The sequence below is a fragment of the Ursus maritimus genome, unplaced genomic scaffold (genome assembly GCF_017311325.1).
Source record: "Ursus maritimus isolate PB19 unplaced genomic scaffold, ASM1731132v1 scaffold_8, whole genome shotgun sequence".
Classification (NCBI taxonomy): Eukaryota; Metazoa; Chordata; class Mammalia; order Carnivora; family Ursidae; genus Ursus; species Ursus maritimus.
The window spans coordinates 17,436,951-17,453,661 of NW_024426996.1; the positions used below are offsets into that span (position 1 = coordinate 17,436,951).

At 39.3% G+C, this 16,711-nt stretch overlaps 1 protein-coding gene across 7 annotated transcripts in view; it reads left to right on the top strand.

Annotated features, from left to right (window-relative positions):
• The window catches only part of LIN54 (lin-54 DREAM MuvB core complex component), an 82,165-nt gene that overhangs the window by 61,771 nt on the left and 3,683 nt on the right, over window positions 1-16,711 (top strand). For all 7 annotated transcript variants that reach the window (XM_040625197.1, XM_040625200.1, XM_040625198.1 and 4 more), the window contains 8 exons: window positions 1,657-1,873; window positions 6,632-6,705; window positions 6,848-7,045; window positions 8,410-8,501; window positions 9,268-9,339; window positions 10,342-10,444; window positions 10,597-10,734; window positions 14,205-14,407. In XM_040625197.1, coding sequence (XP_040481131.1) covers window positions 1,657-1,873; window positions 6,632-6,705; window positions 6,848-7,045; window positions 8,410-8,501; window positions 9,268-9,339; window positions 10,342-10,444; window positions 10,597-10,734; window positions 14,205-14,407 — 1,097 coding nt within the window. The remainder of the gene's footprint in view (window positions 1-1,656; window positions 1,874-6,631; window positions 6,706-6,847; window positions 7,046-8,409; window positions 8,502-9,267; window positions 9,340-10,341; window positions 10,445-10,596; window positions 10,735-14,204; window positions 14,408-16,711) is intronic.

Genomic DNA, 16,711 nt, shown 5'->3' on the forward strand with positions numbered 1-16,711 from the left:
CATAACGCCGGGATCACGCCCTGAGCCGAAGGCAGACGCTTAACCGCTGTGCCACCCAGGCGCCCCTAAATAACTATGTTCTATATATAACTATACAAGATGTAGACAGACACATACTGATTTAAAAATACAGTCAGATCTTATTTTTGTTTTAAAGACCCAATTATATACATCTCGTAAGAGTTGTAGCTTGAAGCTTAGGATGCAGGAAAGTTGAAAGTAAAGAGACGGAAAAAGGTGTGCTCTGCAAACTTCACTAAACCAGCCCCTGTACTCGTGCCATGATATACCTAGCTCATAATGTGGCTGCTAGATTTAAATCAGATCATCTTATTTAGAGTTTTAAAAGCACTGTCCCTCATACATACTAGTACCCGATAAATTTACTATGCTTGAGGCCCCTTGTTTAGGATAGTATTTTTTTCTAGGAGCTGTGATAGGAAGGGCTATGTCTCTTGCATCCCTGTATATTTTTGTCTCATGCTTGCTTGATTTTTCAATAGCTTCCATATGTAAACATTTTATCCCTTTTCTTAAGCTTTATGTTTTCATTTAACCCATGACTGTTGCGGCTGTTGTCTCTTATCTTTGTTTTAAATCTGTTTGGTGGTGCCCCTGCCCGGTGATAAGATGTGAATCATTTTATGCTGAAGTAATCTCCTTTGACTATTGCCTGTATTCCTCTCTCTCTTTTTTTCTGAGCTCTTATGAAAATGTTCAGATTCTTAAGAATTATTCTTTCATAAATTATTATTCACATAATATAGATTTCCTCCATCATGTCAGTTGTCTTAAAGCATGAGGGCTCTTTGAAGAATAGGTGGGGATGTAATTCTTTATAAAATAATACCGCAGAACCGGTTGAGAATCTGGTCTGGACCTTTGCTTTGGAGAAGAACCCATTGTATGTTGGTTAAACATCAAGTGAAAACATCTTGAAAGACTTCAGTTCTGCCTCTGATGTTTCATTTAGCTTTTTGGGAAGTCACATTGCTGTTTATCAGAATAAAGGAAAGGATTCAAAATTATTAAAATGATTATATTGACTCAAGTTTCAATCTCCCCAAATTAGTTTCCTTAGACAACCAAAATTGGGGTAATTTTGGACCAAATTTGGCCCCTTAAACCCATATGTTAGTGGGTACATTTTTATCTGCAGATACAATTGAATCGACTACACTTAATGAGGGTATAAGATGGACTTTTCTTTTGGGTTTCTTTCTTTTTTAGAAGATGTAAAAATGAAATTTGTCCTAGTTAATTTGGTGGGTAGCAATAAAGCCAAGTGTCTGCATCGCCTTCTCTGTGTTGAATATGAGGCTTAATTCTGGGAGTTTTAAAATGATTCTTTACTCATAGATATTAACAAAACTGAGTAAGTTCTTGTAACTTAAGTAATAATTTCTTCATAGCAAGTCATCTGACCTGGATTCTCAAGGAAGTAACCACTAGAGATGGAAGGTAGAACTCATTAATTTTGGTTTCACTCCTGTATTCATTACTATTCTTTTCATTTCTCTTTGAACAGGTTGTTCCTTGCAACAGCTTTTGATGAAATACAGGAACATACTTTTTTACTTGAGCGATTGTCATAAGTTAAAAGGGTAGGAAAGTTAAACCCCAGATTAACGACAGCCGTGTTGTATTGTTTACTAGGCAGTGAAATCAGCTGTGCAGACCATCACTGTTGGAGGCGTGAGCACATCACAGTTTAAGACAATTATTCCTCTGGCAACTGCTCCCAATGTCCAGCAGATTCAAGTGCCTGGAAGCAAGTTTCATTATGTCCGACTTGTTACTGCCACCACAGCCAGTAGCTCAAGCCAGCCAGTTAGTCAGAATCCCAGTACAAACACTCAACCTCTCCAGCAAGGTTAGTAACCATTTTTTAAAAACAGTAATTGATTCTTTGAACATTATTGAAGAACATTGGTCCTTTTCTTGCTGAAATCCTGATTAAGAATGGCATTTCAGCTGAGAGTACGCATCAGCAACTATTGCAGAAGACAGCAAAATAGAGTCCTAGTTGTGTATGAATACAGTCTTTCCCTCTGCCGGAAGTGGGTGCGCAGTGTACTCTACTACCAGACCGGCAGCGTCGTGCATCACTTTGGGGGGAGCCATTATATTGCTCGTTTATAAGCCTGTCATTGGTCTGAGTGGGACAAATTTAGATGAAACGGAATTATCTTATTTTCTAAACTGTGAAGCTGCTTGGTAGGGTTTGGATCAGCTGAAATGACTGGTAGGCAAGGTCTAAGAACCTGATACTACTTTCATCCTTTACTCATTTTGAATCTGTAATTGCTAATAAAAAGCAATTAAAATATTCTGTTATTTTGCCTAGTTGTACTTTTCCTGGGGGGTATTTCTGCTTATAAACCTTCCATTTTCTGTTTGTGTTTAACCCTTCCTCTCACCTGGTACATATACACAGACACACACAACCACTCTCCATGTTTATCTGCTTGTGAGAAGTTGAATGGTGTGAAAGGATCAGGACAGTTTACAGTTTGGGCCAAATTTTTTTTGTCTTAGAAGACTGCTGCCTATCCCTTCAATGTCAAAAAGCAATTGATGGCAAGTAAATGATTTATTATTTACTGGATGTAAATAGAGGAATTAAAGACCACTTGTTTGCTTCTTCATACTTACTAAGGGATCAGAGGGTTGGAGCTATCTATTGCTGATCGCTTGTTCACCTGAGGGAAACTGTCGAAGAGAAAACCAATTTATTTTTTTAAGTTGGGAGAAACTAGAGGATACGTGAGGGAAATAGTATTTTAGTATGTATTCTATTAAAATTAGACCTATCAAGTAATTATATTTTCTAATCCCTTTTTAAACTGATTTTAGAAGAAAATCTTTTATTATGGTGTTCTTAATGAAAGGAAAATGAAACTTGCGTAGTGCTAAGGGAGCCAAATTTTATATTCTCTCAGTACTTGAACTTAGCAGGTCACTAAAAGAGGTGCTGCAAATGTGGTTTACTCAGATGGTGATCATGATATAAAGCAGCCGTTAGGTACCGTTGGTTATATTTTATGTGTGTGTGTTGGTATGTGTACCGTATGCTGAGACCCATTTCCAGTGTAATGTTTATACTAATTTCCTTTTCAATAATAAGCCTTTGGTACAAGTAGAAAAGACGCTGAAGATCCAGGAAGAGTGGAGGAATAGGTTGGACAGTTCATAATTCTAGTGTATTTATTGGTACCTTCTTTTCCAAGTTTATATCTGTCTGTCTGCCTCTCTCTACCGCTATATGCTCTCTGCCTCCTGGAAATCCCTCACACACACACACACACCCCTCCTTCTTTTTCCCTGCGTCTTTCTTTTTTGCTTTCCACTTTCAGCTTTCCCTCTCTGTCCTCCCTTCTGTCTCTCGAACTTCTTCAGTTCTCCCTGTGTCTACCGTCTTCCCACCCACTCAGGTCCACAACCACCTATGTGATTGCCCTTACGTCCACCCGTAGCCTTCTCTGTTTGCTCTCCTATCCCATAAGAGGCCTGGGTATACAAAATATATATTATTTCACAGAAATAATGAATTTATAATTTTTATTAGAGATACATGAAAATAGTTGATCTAGTTCATCGAATGTATTAATATGTCTTTCTAAGGGCTTAATTTCCAATAAGGGATTTCCTTATGCGAAAGGGACTTGGGCTCATCTCGTACATTTCTCACCAAAGCCATACAAAACCAGTATTCACAGGCTCCACCATGTTCATGGCTGGCCGGATAGCAGGCAGCACAGTAGAAAGATCCAGAAGAGTTCATGGTTCAATTCTTTAGAATGTAATCTCCTACCATCTTGGTAAGGAAGTCAATTTAATAAATTAAAAAGCCTTGGATGTATGGTTTCTAAAATTTGGAAGAAGGCTGTTCTAAGAGGATTGTTCAGAATTTCTGTTCAAGACTAAAAAAGAAAAGATTATTCCAGCTTCTGTGAAAATGGCAGTAATAGTAATGTGGGACTGTGCTCAAAAGTTGAGGAGGAGGAGAAATACAGACCATTGACGTAGTTATGTAACACCAGTATGTCCCCATTTCCATGGGTAATGTGTAGCATTCTCTTTTCTGACCACTTCGTTTTATATTTTCTTTATTTCCCAGGCTTAGTGAAAACTCAGCATGCAGATGCCAAGCTAATGTAAACCTAGAGTTCTCAAATTTCCTAGCTGTGTGTGTGTGCGCGCACGCATATATGCCCACGTGCGTGGAGACAGTTACCCTTTATTATCCAAATAAAAATTGTCTGCATCTGTCACTTGATGTGACTGAGGGTAGACCACACACTCCTTCCCATCGTTGCAGAGACCACCAGGAAGTTCTTACCTTCTCTGGTTGTTGGAGCCGCTTCAGAACTGCGGCTCAGTGTGCTCATGGAACGATGACCAGCATTCCTCTCCAAGGAGCAAGTGGTGGGGGGGGGGGGGTCTGTTCTCCAAGTTCCAAGCAGGAATTCAGGCTTTTAATTCCTTTTACTTCACCTTTTAATTCTTTTTAGTATTGCTGAGACCAGCCTGTGGTGGTTATTACAACTTAACTAAAGCTAAAGCAACTGAAGAGAATCAGAACAGGACATAATTTTAAATCCAGTATCAGATGTCACTGCTCCTATAATTCTGTTCCTACACTCTTGGTACAGCAACTTTATTGAGCTCTAATTCGTGTGTACTATAAAAGTTACCCTCGTTAAGCATACAGTTTAGTGGTTTTTAGTGCATCGGGGGAGATGCAGTCATCACCACTAAAACACTTTCTGGAGGTCTCCCTGTTTCCCCTCTGTCCTCTTGCTGCAGGGTCCCACTCCCTTTTAGGTCAGAATACTGTCTGATGTTCTTCCAGGACTCTCAGCTTTCTGTCTTTAGCCATCAATCCTCCCAGGCGCTTTTATCTAAGGAAGTCTCTTATTGTGCAGAGCAGTTTAGATCCCATTATCTCAACCTCCCTCTTTCAGACCAGGCTCTAGGTCTTTTTGCATAAGTAAAACCGGAAGGGCTATCCTTCCTGTCTTGTTAGTCCCTTTTCTAGACTGTGGAAGTGGCAGTAGGCAGTGTTAAAAATCGTACAGGTCTAGTGTCAGCCTCTCTCCTGAATTTCATCATAGCTTTTCTCTATGTCGGGGTTCATCTTCCCTTCAAATCTTCTCATCCTGGACGTTTTAGTTCTGGTAGCTGTCATTTTCCAGGTCACTTGAAAGCTTCACGATGACTTACGTCTTCTTCCCTTATACGTGCAGTTTCTGCCATCCACTCAGGTGGTAATTCATGTTCCTTTCACCTCCACCCTGTCTCTTGCAACTGCTCTCTCATGTCTGTCCCCAGCTCTGTCACCCCAAGAAGACCCTCAGTGTGTACACTCTTCTAACTTTCCTTGTTTCGTGCAACTCCATTCTGTTTTGCACGCTGCTACCAAACAGTTTCTTTTTGTGCTATTCCAGTCATATTTCTAATCCTCAGAAACTTCTCATTGCCTACTGAATTAAAAAATACAGATGAAATATGCAGATTTCAACCCTGACACTCAAGATCCTGACATTGGGCTTGCCTACTTTCACCCTGGGCTCCAACCAGACTGGTCTGTTCACCAGCATTTTGTGAAATGCTTTGCCGCTTTCCAGCATCAAGCCCCTACTTCTCACGCTCCTGCCTCTGCATGGGATGCCCTGCTCCGGTCTGTGTGCCCTCTCCGCAGCCTGACCGTTGATCAGGACCCATCTCAGACACTGTGCCCTCCACACACCCTTTCGTATTCCCATCCTCTGCCGGTCAGACATACGTTCTGCTTCCCTTGGACTCCGCGGCACTCTCTTTCTTAACCATGTTGATTTTATTGGGTACATGTCTAATCAGCTCTACTTGAGTGTAATCTCTTTGAGCAAATCTCTTTTAGCTTCCTTGGAACACAGTCCACAGTGCCATTTATATAGTAATAATGACGTTAATGGCAACTAACATTTATTGAGCACTTACTGTTTGTTGGATACTGTTCTAATAAATTTTCATGGATTTACATATTTAATCCTTACACCCTGTGAGGGAGGTACTATCCCCATGTTATAGATGGGGATACAGGCAAAGAGAGTTAGAAAGCAGCAGAATTGGGATTTGAGCCTCCAGGGTGAATGACTTAAGAGACCATATTCTTAACCTTCATGCTATGCTGCCTTTCAGTAGGTACCCTGTAAATAATGAATTATGTAAGGATGGTATTCTTCTCTGGTTTCAATACAAACATGGCAATTAGAGTATAGAACAGCATAGTTACTCGAGCTCCTGAGCGGCAGTTTTTTTATTTAAAGGACATTTCAACTGACTAGATTTAGTAGCGCGTGTTTAAATCATCTGAATACAGATCGAAGTATTTTCAGTGACTGTCTTAAGTGACAAACGTTCCCTTGTCAAGCGGATAGACTACAGCTGCTACCTTAGCTCTAAGTTCCCTGGTAGAGGGTTAAAGAATTTTAAAAGGTAACTGTCCTGATTTAAGATTGCTCCAAATGGGGAACAGATGGGATTCTTTAAGGTCTTTTGTGAGGATATCTTGAAAGAACTAAGTATCTTCAATGGTTCAAGCAGTATTTCCTGTAAATAAGTTGTCCTTTCCTCCTTTTTTAAAAAGCAAAGCCTGTGGTGGTTAATACCACTCCCGTGCGGATGTCAGTTCCACTCGTCTCGGCGCAGACTGTCAAGCAGGTGAGTGTCACGGAGCTTCTCCCAGACAGACAGTTCGCTTTTCAAATGGAAAGTGAAGATTCACATTCAGGGGATTCGCACTGAATGGAGAAGCTGTAAAATGTATTCCTGTCACCGTGTATATGCTTTCTTTTTTCCTAAGGTTGTTCCCAAACCCATCAACCCCACTTCACAGATAGTCACCACCAGCCAGCCCCAGCAGCGGCTCATCATGCCTGCCACCCCACTGCCGCAGATCCAGCCCAACCTCACCAACCTGCCGCCGGGCACCGTGCTGGCCCCGGCTCCGGGGACAGGGAACGTGGGCTATGCAGTGCTTCCCGCTCAGTATGTTACTCAGGTAGGAGGAAAAAATGGAGTCATTGCATTTCAAAAAGGGTAATTTGGGAGCGCCTGGGTGGCTCAGTCGTTAAGCGTCTGCCTTCGGCTCAGGGCATGATCCCAGGGTCCTGGGATCGAGCCCCACATCGGGCTCCCTGCTCGCTGGGAGCCTGCTTCTTCCTCTCCCATTCCCCCTGCTTGTGTTCCCTCTCTCGCTGGTTGTCTCTCTCTCTGTCAAATAAATAAATAAAATCTTTAAAAAAAAAAAATCAAAAAAGGGTAATTTGGTCAAAGATGTACAGCCCTATCACATTCTGAAGCTACTGAAAAACATCTGACTTGGTATTAAAATGGCTGTTTCCAAAATCTTAAGATGCTAACGAAAACTTCTGAATTTATCTTTGTGTATCTCTAGCATTCCGAAATACCAGCACAAGTCACATACACAAGTCAGATACCTGGGAACTGAGAGCAGTTTGGTGAGAGGACAAGACTATGTAGATAGAAGAGGGGAGAAGTTGAAACTAGAGTCGTCAGAGTCCCAGTGCATTTAGAGAGTGCCGTGACACGATCCAGCTCTTCCTCACATATGAGGAGGGTGCCCCGGACTTGCTCCTGGAGAGTGGACTGTGAGATGCATTTCTGGGTGACGCATCTTTAGTGACCTGTCCAGCCACTCTCACCTGGTCATCTTTAGAGACAAAGTCGCATGTCATCCAGCTGGTGAGGGTTAGGAGTGCTGCTCCTAGGAAGCAGATAGAAGTTTTCTTTTTCATGCAAGAATCCAGCTAATTTGCACCATGTTCTAAACTGTTGAATTGATCTCCTCAGATTATAAGAGAAAGAAACAGAAACCTGGGTACTCTAATGAAATGTGCTTTGGAGTATGTTCAATGTGGCTACTGGTTAGAAAATGAGTGTTCCGTATTTTTATCATCAGCATCTCTTTTCTTGTGTAGAAATCAATGTAAAGTAGAAAGTGCCCATGTAATTCTCATTCTCTATAACTTGTAATGTGACGAATGATCGGCATAGTACCTATTTTATCTACAGGTAGACCCATTGCATTGTTTTAACCAATACAAGTTAATACTTGTACTTTTGGAGCATTCGTCTAGAATTTCCTGATCCTGATAGGCTTACTCCTCTGTGAAAGATTTCTCGTATTTGTACCCTGTAGTACTTTAAAATGTTCACGTTGTTTCTACCTCTAGTATTAGTTTGGGTCTTTAAAAGAGCTCCATGAAGTACTGTGTCTGTGTGAAATTCTCCGTACTCTTTTTCCTATTTTAGTAGATGAATTTGTTTCTTACTGATCATGACATCTGGGAGTATTGTGCGTTTTTGTAAAGATGGTCTAAAATTACCTTTCTTTATGTGTAGCTCCAGCAGTCTTCATACGTGTCTATAGCAAGCAACTCTAACTTTACTGGGACACCTGGTATCCAGACGCAGGCAAGGCTTCCATTCAATGGGTGAGTGTTCTGAAAATACGTAAGTTAAGTTGTTGGATCAGATTCAATGCAGCATTAAATGTATATATTTCACAATACATTTATATTATATTTTTTCCTCAAAGCCATATGAGCATGCCTCTGTAGAACTTTTTATTTTGAGGAGAAGTGACAGGAGCAGTCAGAGAACCCCCAAATGTCTTTTACTTAGATTCATCAATTTTGCCACATATTCTCTGTCTCTTCTTCTCTGTCTCTCTCTCATCCTGAATATGTTTTTAAAAATGATATTAACTAGTTTTTAAATTGTTATGTTAGGTCCTTGCCTCTTTTTGTTGTTGTTCGTTGGTTTTTAAATCTGTGAACCGCTTCCTTTGCAATATTGGTTTAGAGGCAGTGCTTAGTAAATTGCATGGAACCAGTGTGCCTCTCTCCAATTCCAGCCCCATACACTCCTTTTTCCTCACTACAGTTTGTAATTGAATCCCAAAAGTTTTGAGCAGATTTCAGCTTTAGTTCTCTCAGAAGGAAGAGTATTTTTTGTGGAGTGTTCTTTAGAAGCTATTAATAACTTCCTTTTTAAAAAATCCCTATCTTGGCTCTCTACTTCTGTCTTCATCTTACAACTTGCTTTTGAACTTGATGCAGAGGGAACAACATAGCAAACTTTCATTAGAGATGGATACATTCGTTAAAGCTTTATTTGAGGAGGAATTTACAGAGACTTTGCTCATTTTTAATAGGTATCTTTAATTGATGAAAATGTGTATCTTTTGTGTCTGTGCAGCATAATCCCATCAGAGTCTGCCAGTCGGCCCAGAAAACCCTGTAATTGTACAAAATCGCTGTGTTTGAAACTGTAAGTCTTTTTGCTACTGTTACTTATTTGATACAGCTGAAAATGCTTTTAAAAGCAAATGAGGGGCGCCTGGGTGGCACAGCGGTTAAGCGTCTGCCTTCGGCTCAGGGCGTGATCCCGGCGTTCTGGGATCGAGCCCCACTTCAGGCTCTTCCGCTATGAGCCTGCTTCTTCCTCTCCCACTCCCCCTGCTTGTGTTCCCTCTCTCGCTGGCTGTCTCTATCTCTGTCGAATAAATAAATAAAATCTTTAAAAAAAATAAAAAATAAAAGCAAATGAAATTAAAAAGTCCTAACAGACCAGTTTCATAAGTCTAAATATTTAAAGAATTTAAACAAACATGCACGTGAATGTCTGAGAGTAAAAATACTCTCTCATTCATTCACAAAGAAGTACTCTTATAGTTTTTACCATAGATGAGGCACTGGTGGAAGGGGTTAGGGACACAGCAGCGTGAGACAGACATAGTCTCTATCTTCAATAATCATAAATTTGACCTTATTTATAACCTTTATATTTGGCTTCCTAAATGAGGTGATACTCCGAGTAACTTTTAAAATTGTTGGATGATTAATTTGCTTATTAGTTCTGAACCAAGAGATTTGGCCTGCAACAGTGAAGGGAAAAGCATTGGTCATGTAAGGGTAAGTTTAGAATCCCAAGAAGCACGACTGTAGCTCAAGGGAGCCTATTCCACTACTGGAAGATAGCCCATGTTTTCCCTTTTATATGATTTTGAAATAACTTACTTTGAAGATACATAAAATCACGTAGCTTTCGTGTTGACAACAGTTAATCCTGGAACTAAGTTTCTAAACCAAAATTCTAGGAGCCGGTGACTTGAAATTTGAGCCTGTTCACGTGGTCGACAGTCAGTATATATTAACTCTCTAACTGGGTGGCTCCGAGTACATTCTAAATGCTTTTAATCAGATAATTTCTAGTTTTGTTTATTTTAACAATGACTTTTTTATGTGACTTGCACTGATTTTTATATTCCAGATATTGTGATTGCTTTGCAAATGGTGAATTTTGCAACAACTGCAATTGTACTAATTGTTATAATAATTTGGAACATGAAAATGAAAGGCAAAAAGCAATAAAGGTGATTATTTTTTATTTTATTTAATTGACAGAAATTTCTGGTTTCACCTGATTTTTGTAGAACTCAGTTGTTTTACAATGAAAATTAATTCCTCTTGCAGTGTTTAGTGTACTGTGATTGAACTTAAGTTGATATTTGATCTGTTCTGATAGGCATGCCTTGACAGAAATCCAGAAGCTTTTAAGCCTAAGATAGGGAAAGGAAAGGAGGGAGAATCAGATCGACGTCACAGCAAAGGATGTAATTGCAAACGATCAGGATGTCTTAAAAACTACTGTGAATGCTATGAGGTGAGATGCTGGTTGGGGAACATAATCTAACCATTTTTTGCAAATAACTTTGGGAAGGATATATTGTAAAAATTTACCTGAAAACTGGGAAATTGCTCTTGCAGTTTGAAAATGTGTGCAGTCGGTGCAAGGACCCTAGTGAGGAAGACCTGGCCTCTCCGGCAAGGTTTCAGAGGAATGATACCTTGGTTTTGTCATTACATAATGCTTTGGGTCTCATTATATGATCTATCGGTTCATAACTTCTTAATCATTATACCTGGAAGTATGCAAATCAGAGCACCAGTTTATTCATTTTTAGTGAAAATAACATCAGAGTGGATTGGAAACTCTAGCAATGGTCCTCAACTGAGGGGCAGTACTACCCACTGCCCTCTGTGGGCTTTTTGAAAATGTATATGGATACAGCATAGCCTGCATTCCAGGGGGCAGTCCTGAAAGTAAAGATTTATCTTGCCTAGAATGCCTGTAGTGTCCTCTTGAAGAGCGCTGCTCTGTGAAAACTCAATTATGTTATGAAGTTTGCTTTCTGAGTCTAAGAATAGGAAAGGAGACATATGGAGTATTGCTGGCTGAGGTTATTGGTCATCATGAAGTGACTGGATCCATTTTTGCCATTCCACCATCCCACACAACTAGCTGCTTTTATTTATTGGTCAGACATCTTTCCAGGAGAAAGTGGTTGGAGCTCTGCTTTGACAGATACTGTTTATTTTTAGATGCTATTTAAATCATCCCCTTCTTGCTATAGACAGTTTATTATTTTTATTTTCAAAGCTTAAATATAATAATCTATTCATGCCCTAGATTAATCCTGTGTTACTGTACTGCTTTCTTGGTGTACCTAAAACTTTCCTCACAGCCTTTTGAGTTGAGTCATTCCTACAGTTAGTTGGCTCTTCTCATCTATTATATTTTCAGTCTTTCAGACTGCCTGTTCAGAGGGATACCTTATTTTTAGTTTTGGCAGAAGCCATAGCCTTGCACTTGGTAAAGTAATCCCAAGGCTGGCATTCTCCCCTCGTAGGGTTTGCTCTGCTTCCAGAGGGTGTTCCTGCCATTCCATGCCCCTTTCATACAAAATGTGTATACTGTATTCTCGGTGTAATGAATTCTTAATTCACAGATTGTAGAAGTCAGGTACTCCTCTCAAGAAGTGTGGTAAGGTAACCTCTTGTCAGTCCTGAAGTCAGTATGAATGAAAATTGCATATAATCAAGAATACTTTGAAAGTCTCTTAAATAAGGTCTTACAGTCCAACATTCAGTTTTTTATTCTGTCTTGGAAAAGATGGACTCTTTTGTTTGAACACCTGATGAAATAGGTGGCGTCTGTTTGTAAACCATATCGTACAAAATCTGTCCTGAATATGTCAAAAATGTAAGTTATAAACCCAAAGAGACAAAAAGAGAGAAAAGAGAAAAAAAAGAGAGAGAAAATGGAAATTGATGTAAAGCTGGGTCAGAAGGGCAAAGCAGCCCTTCCATGCCTGTGGCATTGAACAGTCAGTACATGCGAGGCATGTGAAATGCAAACATACAAGAACCAATAACTTAATTGAATGTGAGAATTAACAGAAGTAGAAGAGGCAGTGCTGTTTGAGATGCGTTAGAAGAGAGAAAGCTGCCCTGTTAGGATAAAATCCTCAACATTCAGGACACACAGTGTCTAATAACTAATTTGTCATTCTAAAAGCTCAAGAAATGGAAAAACTTGGAATACACTAGACTATGACTGGCAGTAGCCGATTGGCTCACTGTGAATTGGCTGTGATGTTGTCTGACAGTTTGTGTGCAGTTGTGAGTCTTTTGAATTTTATCGGCTTTTTTGCTCCAGTTGGTCTGCATCTGGATAACACATCCATGCTCCTTTCACACACTTCTCAGGGCTTGTTGAGTAGATGAGTGACTGTCCACATTATTTGAATGGCTGTGCCTTATGACCTTTTTTCCTCTCCCTTTTTTAACCACAAAAGAAGTTAAATTAGCAAAGCTAAATGAATACCCTGTCATTTTAATTTCTCCTTCCTGAGTTCCTGCTAGATTATTGGTACCTTTCTTAGGGTTCTTCATACTTAATCCAAATTACCATTAGTGGTATGTCTTTTTCCACCTTGATGTCAGAGATTTTGTCTCTTCACCATTAGATACTTAAGTATTGCTGTAGTTAGATTCCCAGACTGGCTCATAGTAAACCAATGAACTCAAAATGTATATCCATTTTTTTTCCCTTGGTAGAGAGAATTTATTTGTGTATTGTCAGAAAGGAGCAGGATAAATGTGTTCATCATAATATGATTTGTTTATCTTGCCAGGCACTGTGAAAGGGCAGTAAGTATGTTTCTTTAAATTGACATGGGTTCACTGAAGAAAATGCAGCCAACAAAAGATACTCAAATTTACTAGTCTGGGAAATGTAAATGAAAGAACAATGAGATCTCACTTTACCTCTTTCCCCCAGTCAGATTGCTAAATGTTAAAAAATGCTGTAGTATACACTGTTGGAGGGGGGAATATGGGAAAGGCTTTTTACATCACTCGTGAGATGTGAGGTGTTATATAGCCTTTTGAAAAAAGTCTGGCCACATCTATGTACCAGTGAGCCCAATTCTAGAAATCTAGCTCATAGAAATAAAAGCATCAAATATAAAAAAAATCTTTTTATACATTATTTGTGGTACTCAAGAACTGGAAACAAAATAAATGCCCAGCAACAGGCAATCGCATGCCCACATCACTGTGGCACATCCATACGAGGGATTACTGCCGAGCCATTAAATAGAATGAGTTCAGTCTATGCTAGATGACTTGGCGGGGGGCTGCATGAGGTGTAGCATGAGAAAACGAAGATGCAGAAAGTGAGCGTGTGATTTTGTAGAACCACCTAAAAAAAAGACAGACTGATGTATTTGTTAGGTAAGAAAAACACGAGGGCTGTGTTTTTCCTAAAAATGTATGTTTTACATATTTTTACATGCAAGGACACACTAGTTTAATATGGACTATTGAAGGGTTTGGGGAATCTGGGATTCAGGGAGCAAGATTATGGAGATTATCCGTCATGAAAATAGCATCTATGAAATTCCTTTAATGTGATAATTGTGTTTTTGCCTAAGTGGGAAGTCAGTAACATGTTAATGGTGATTTTATTGAGGTGGTTGGATTCCAGATAACTGTTATTTTTTAATATTGTATCATTCATATTCTTTATAAAGAACGTGTTATTCATATCAGGGGGAAAATTTGACATGGAAGGGCTCAGAGACATACATTGTGTAGCCACTCTCAGACTTTAGGACATCTGACCTATGCACAATGCAGTTAGCCCATTTAGTATTTGTCAGGAAAAGATGTTTCCATTGTGTCTTATGTCAGTTGACCAGTTATTTCTGTTCTCTACTGATTTGATCACAGAGTCTACTTAATGTTTTCTGGGTTTGATTTGAGACTTTTCTTTTGTAAATCTTTTAGGCAAAAATAATGTGTTCCTCAATATGCAAATGTGTTGGGTGTAAGAATTTTGAAGAAAGCCCAGAAAGAAAGACACTGATGCACTTGGCAGATGCAGCCGAAGTAAGGGTACAGCAACAAACAGCAGCAAAAACGAAGTTATCGTCTCAAATTTCGGACTTGCTTACTAGGCCAACACCAGCTTTGAATAGCGGAGGAGGAAAGTAAGTCAGTATTTCAATCTCCTTATAGTATAATACGAATATTTTGGGTAAAGTTTCTTCTTTTTGGACAAAATTAAGTTCATACTTTTGATTGTTGCAGACCTCTTTTTGTATCTTCTATCTTTAGTTACTTGTAAAGGAATTTGAAGGTAACAGGAAAACCACTGTCAGAAATAGTACATGCTTCTAAAATGCACAGTAATGCATTAATTCACTGTGCTTAATTTAATTGAATTTGTCCCCACTAAGATGAGGTCATTACATAATTTGACAAACCCCTAAGAAAACCACATTTTTATACCTGTTCCTGGTAGTGGTAGTATTCATAATTTTGCACATTTTTACCTTCTCTTGCTTTTTCCTGACCCTTGTAGCACTTTCCCAGTCCTTCTGGAGCACCTTTCACACACCTTATTATCGTAGCCCCTTATTTCACTAGACTGCTGAACTCTGGGGTAGGAAAGCTCCAGCTACACTCTGGCTGAGTCTAAATACCATCTGTGCTCTGTAGTAGTCTGTGAACTCGACAGGCACTCCCTCTCTCTCAGGCTCGGTTTTCTGAATCCCTCCCGTCAGCCTTACCAAGTAGCTATGAAGAGTAAAGCGTCGGTAGCCCAGCGTTTGGCAGGGCCTCATGCAGTAGACTTGATGTGGATTTGTAGTAGAGTTTGGTCGAGGTTAATTCGAGGAATTAAGCAGTAAGCCTTGCAATTGGCTATGTTTAAAATGCTGAAGTTGAAGTGGGCTCTAATGCTTATAGAAATGCTTCTTTAGGGGCACCTGGGTGGCTCAGGTGGTTGAGCGTCTGCCTTCGGCTCAAGTCATGATCTCCAGGTCCTGGGATCAAGCCCCACGTCAGGCTCTCAGCTCAGTGGCAATCTGCTTCTCCCTCTCCCTCTGCGTCTCTCTCAAATGAATAAATAAAATCTTTTAAAAAAAAAAGAGAAGAAATGCTTCTTTAAAAAAAAAATTTATTTATCTGAGAGAGAGAAAGAGCATGAGTGGGAAGGGCAGAGGGAGAGGGAAAGAGAATTCCAAGCAGACTGTGCTGAGTGTAGAGCCTGACTCGGGACTCGATCTCATGACCATGAGATCACCTGAGCTGAAATCCAGAGTCAGATGCTTAATGGACTGAGACACCCAGGTGCCCCTAGAAATGCTGCTTTTTGTACGAAATATTTCAGATAGTAATTCTGAAGAATTCTTGCAACTGGAATATAATTGAATGGTTATTGACTGGATAAAGTGGAAATGGGTAGACACTTCAACGAGGGCTATAACAAGGGATCCTTTCTGGTCGTCTGCTTTCAATAATCCTTTAGATTATTAAATCTAAATCTCCATATGGAGATTAAAGATACTGCTACACTAAAATAGTTACAATTAATTTTCAACCTGGGAAAAATAAAGTGTAAAAGCACAAAATTATGCACTATATAATCAAAACTAAAAAATTATTAAAAATTTATACTGTCATGTTAATACACTGCTGAGTGGCAAAAATTTGATTTTCCCTTCCTTTCACTTTCTTGTAGTTTCCAAATATTATATAATGAGCACTACTATCTTACAGTGTTACTATTCAATATTAACACTATAACAATATTTTCTAATTTAAAGTGTTTCGTGTTTTGAAGTTTTCTGTACAACTGTAAGCAGCCCAAATCCTGTTACTTTCTCCTGTCATAGCAGATCCTCATTTCAGACTTCATTTGTTTTGCAGTTTCCTTGTCAGTGTTGCGGAGTTGGTGGTTACATTAGGTTGCCTGATTTTGTCTCTGAAGGCTGTAAGAATTGGCTACGTATAGCAAGCCTCAGGATGGATGGCTCTTATTTAATACCTAGTAGTGTAGGTCTTTATGCATGAAACTCCATGCGTAGAACAGCACTTGGTTTCCGCAGTGTTTTGTTTGTTGTAATGGAACAAGGCAAAATTTTGGTGTGCTTTTTTGTTTTTTTATGAACAATAAATATGGGACTGTGGGGAAGTGCTGTATTTTTAGTTTTGTCCAGGAAACAGTGCTTTCAATTCCCAATTTTATTCATTCAGCAAATATTCATGGAGTGTCTCTATGTGTCAGGCAGCGTTCTAGGCCGTGACAAAATAGTACTAAATAAAACAAAGATTGCACTCTGGAAACTAACATTCATGAATTAGGAGTACTTTGTTATAGAATTATCTGGTCAATATGTAGAATTAACATCTTTTAGTTAACCAGATAACCTTGTCTAGATAATAAGACATGTATTTTATTAAAATTATATTTTCTGAACAGTGTTTAAAAAATATGCTCAATAAAAAAA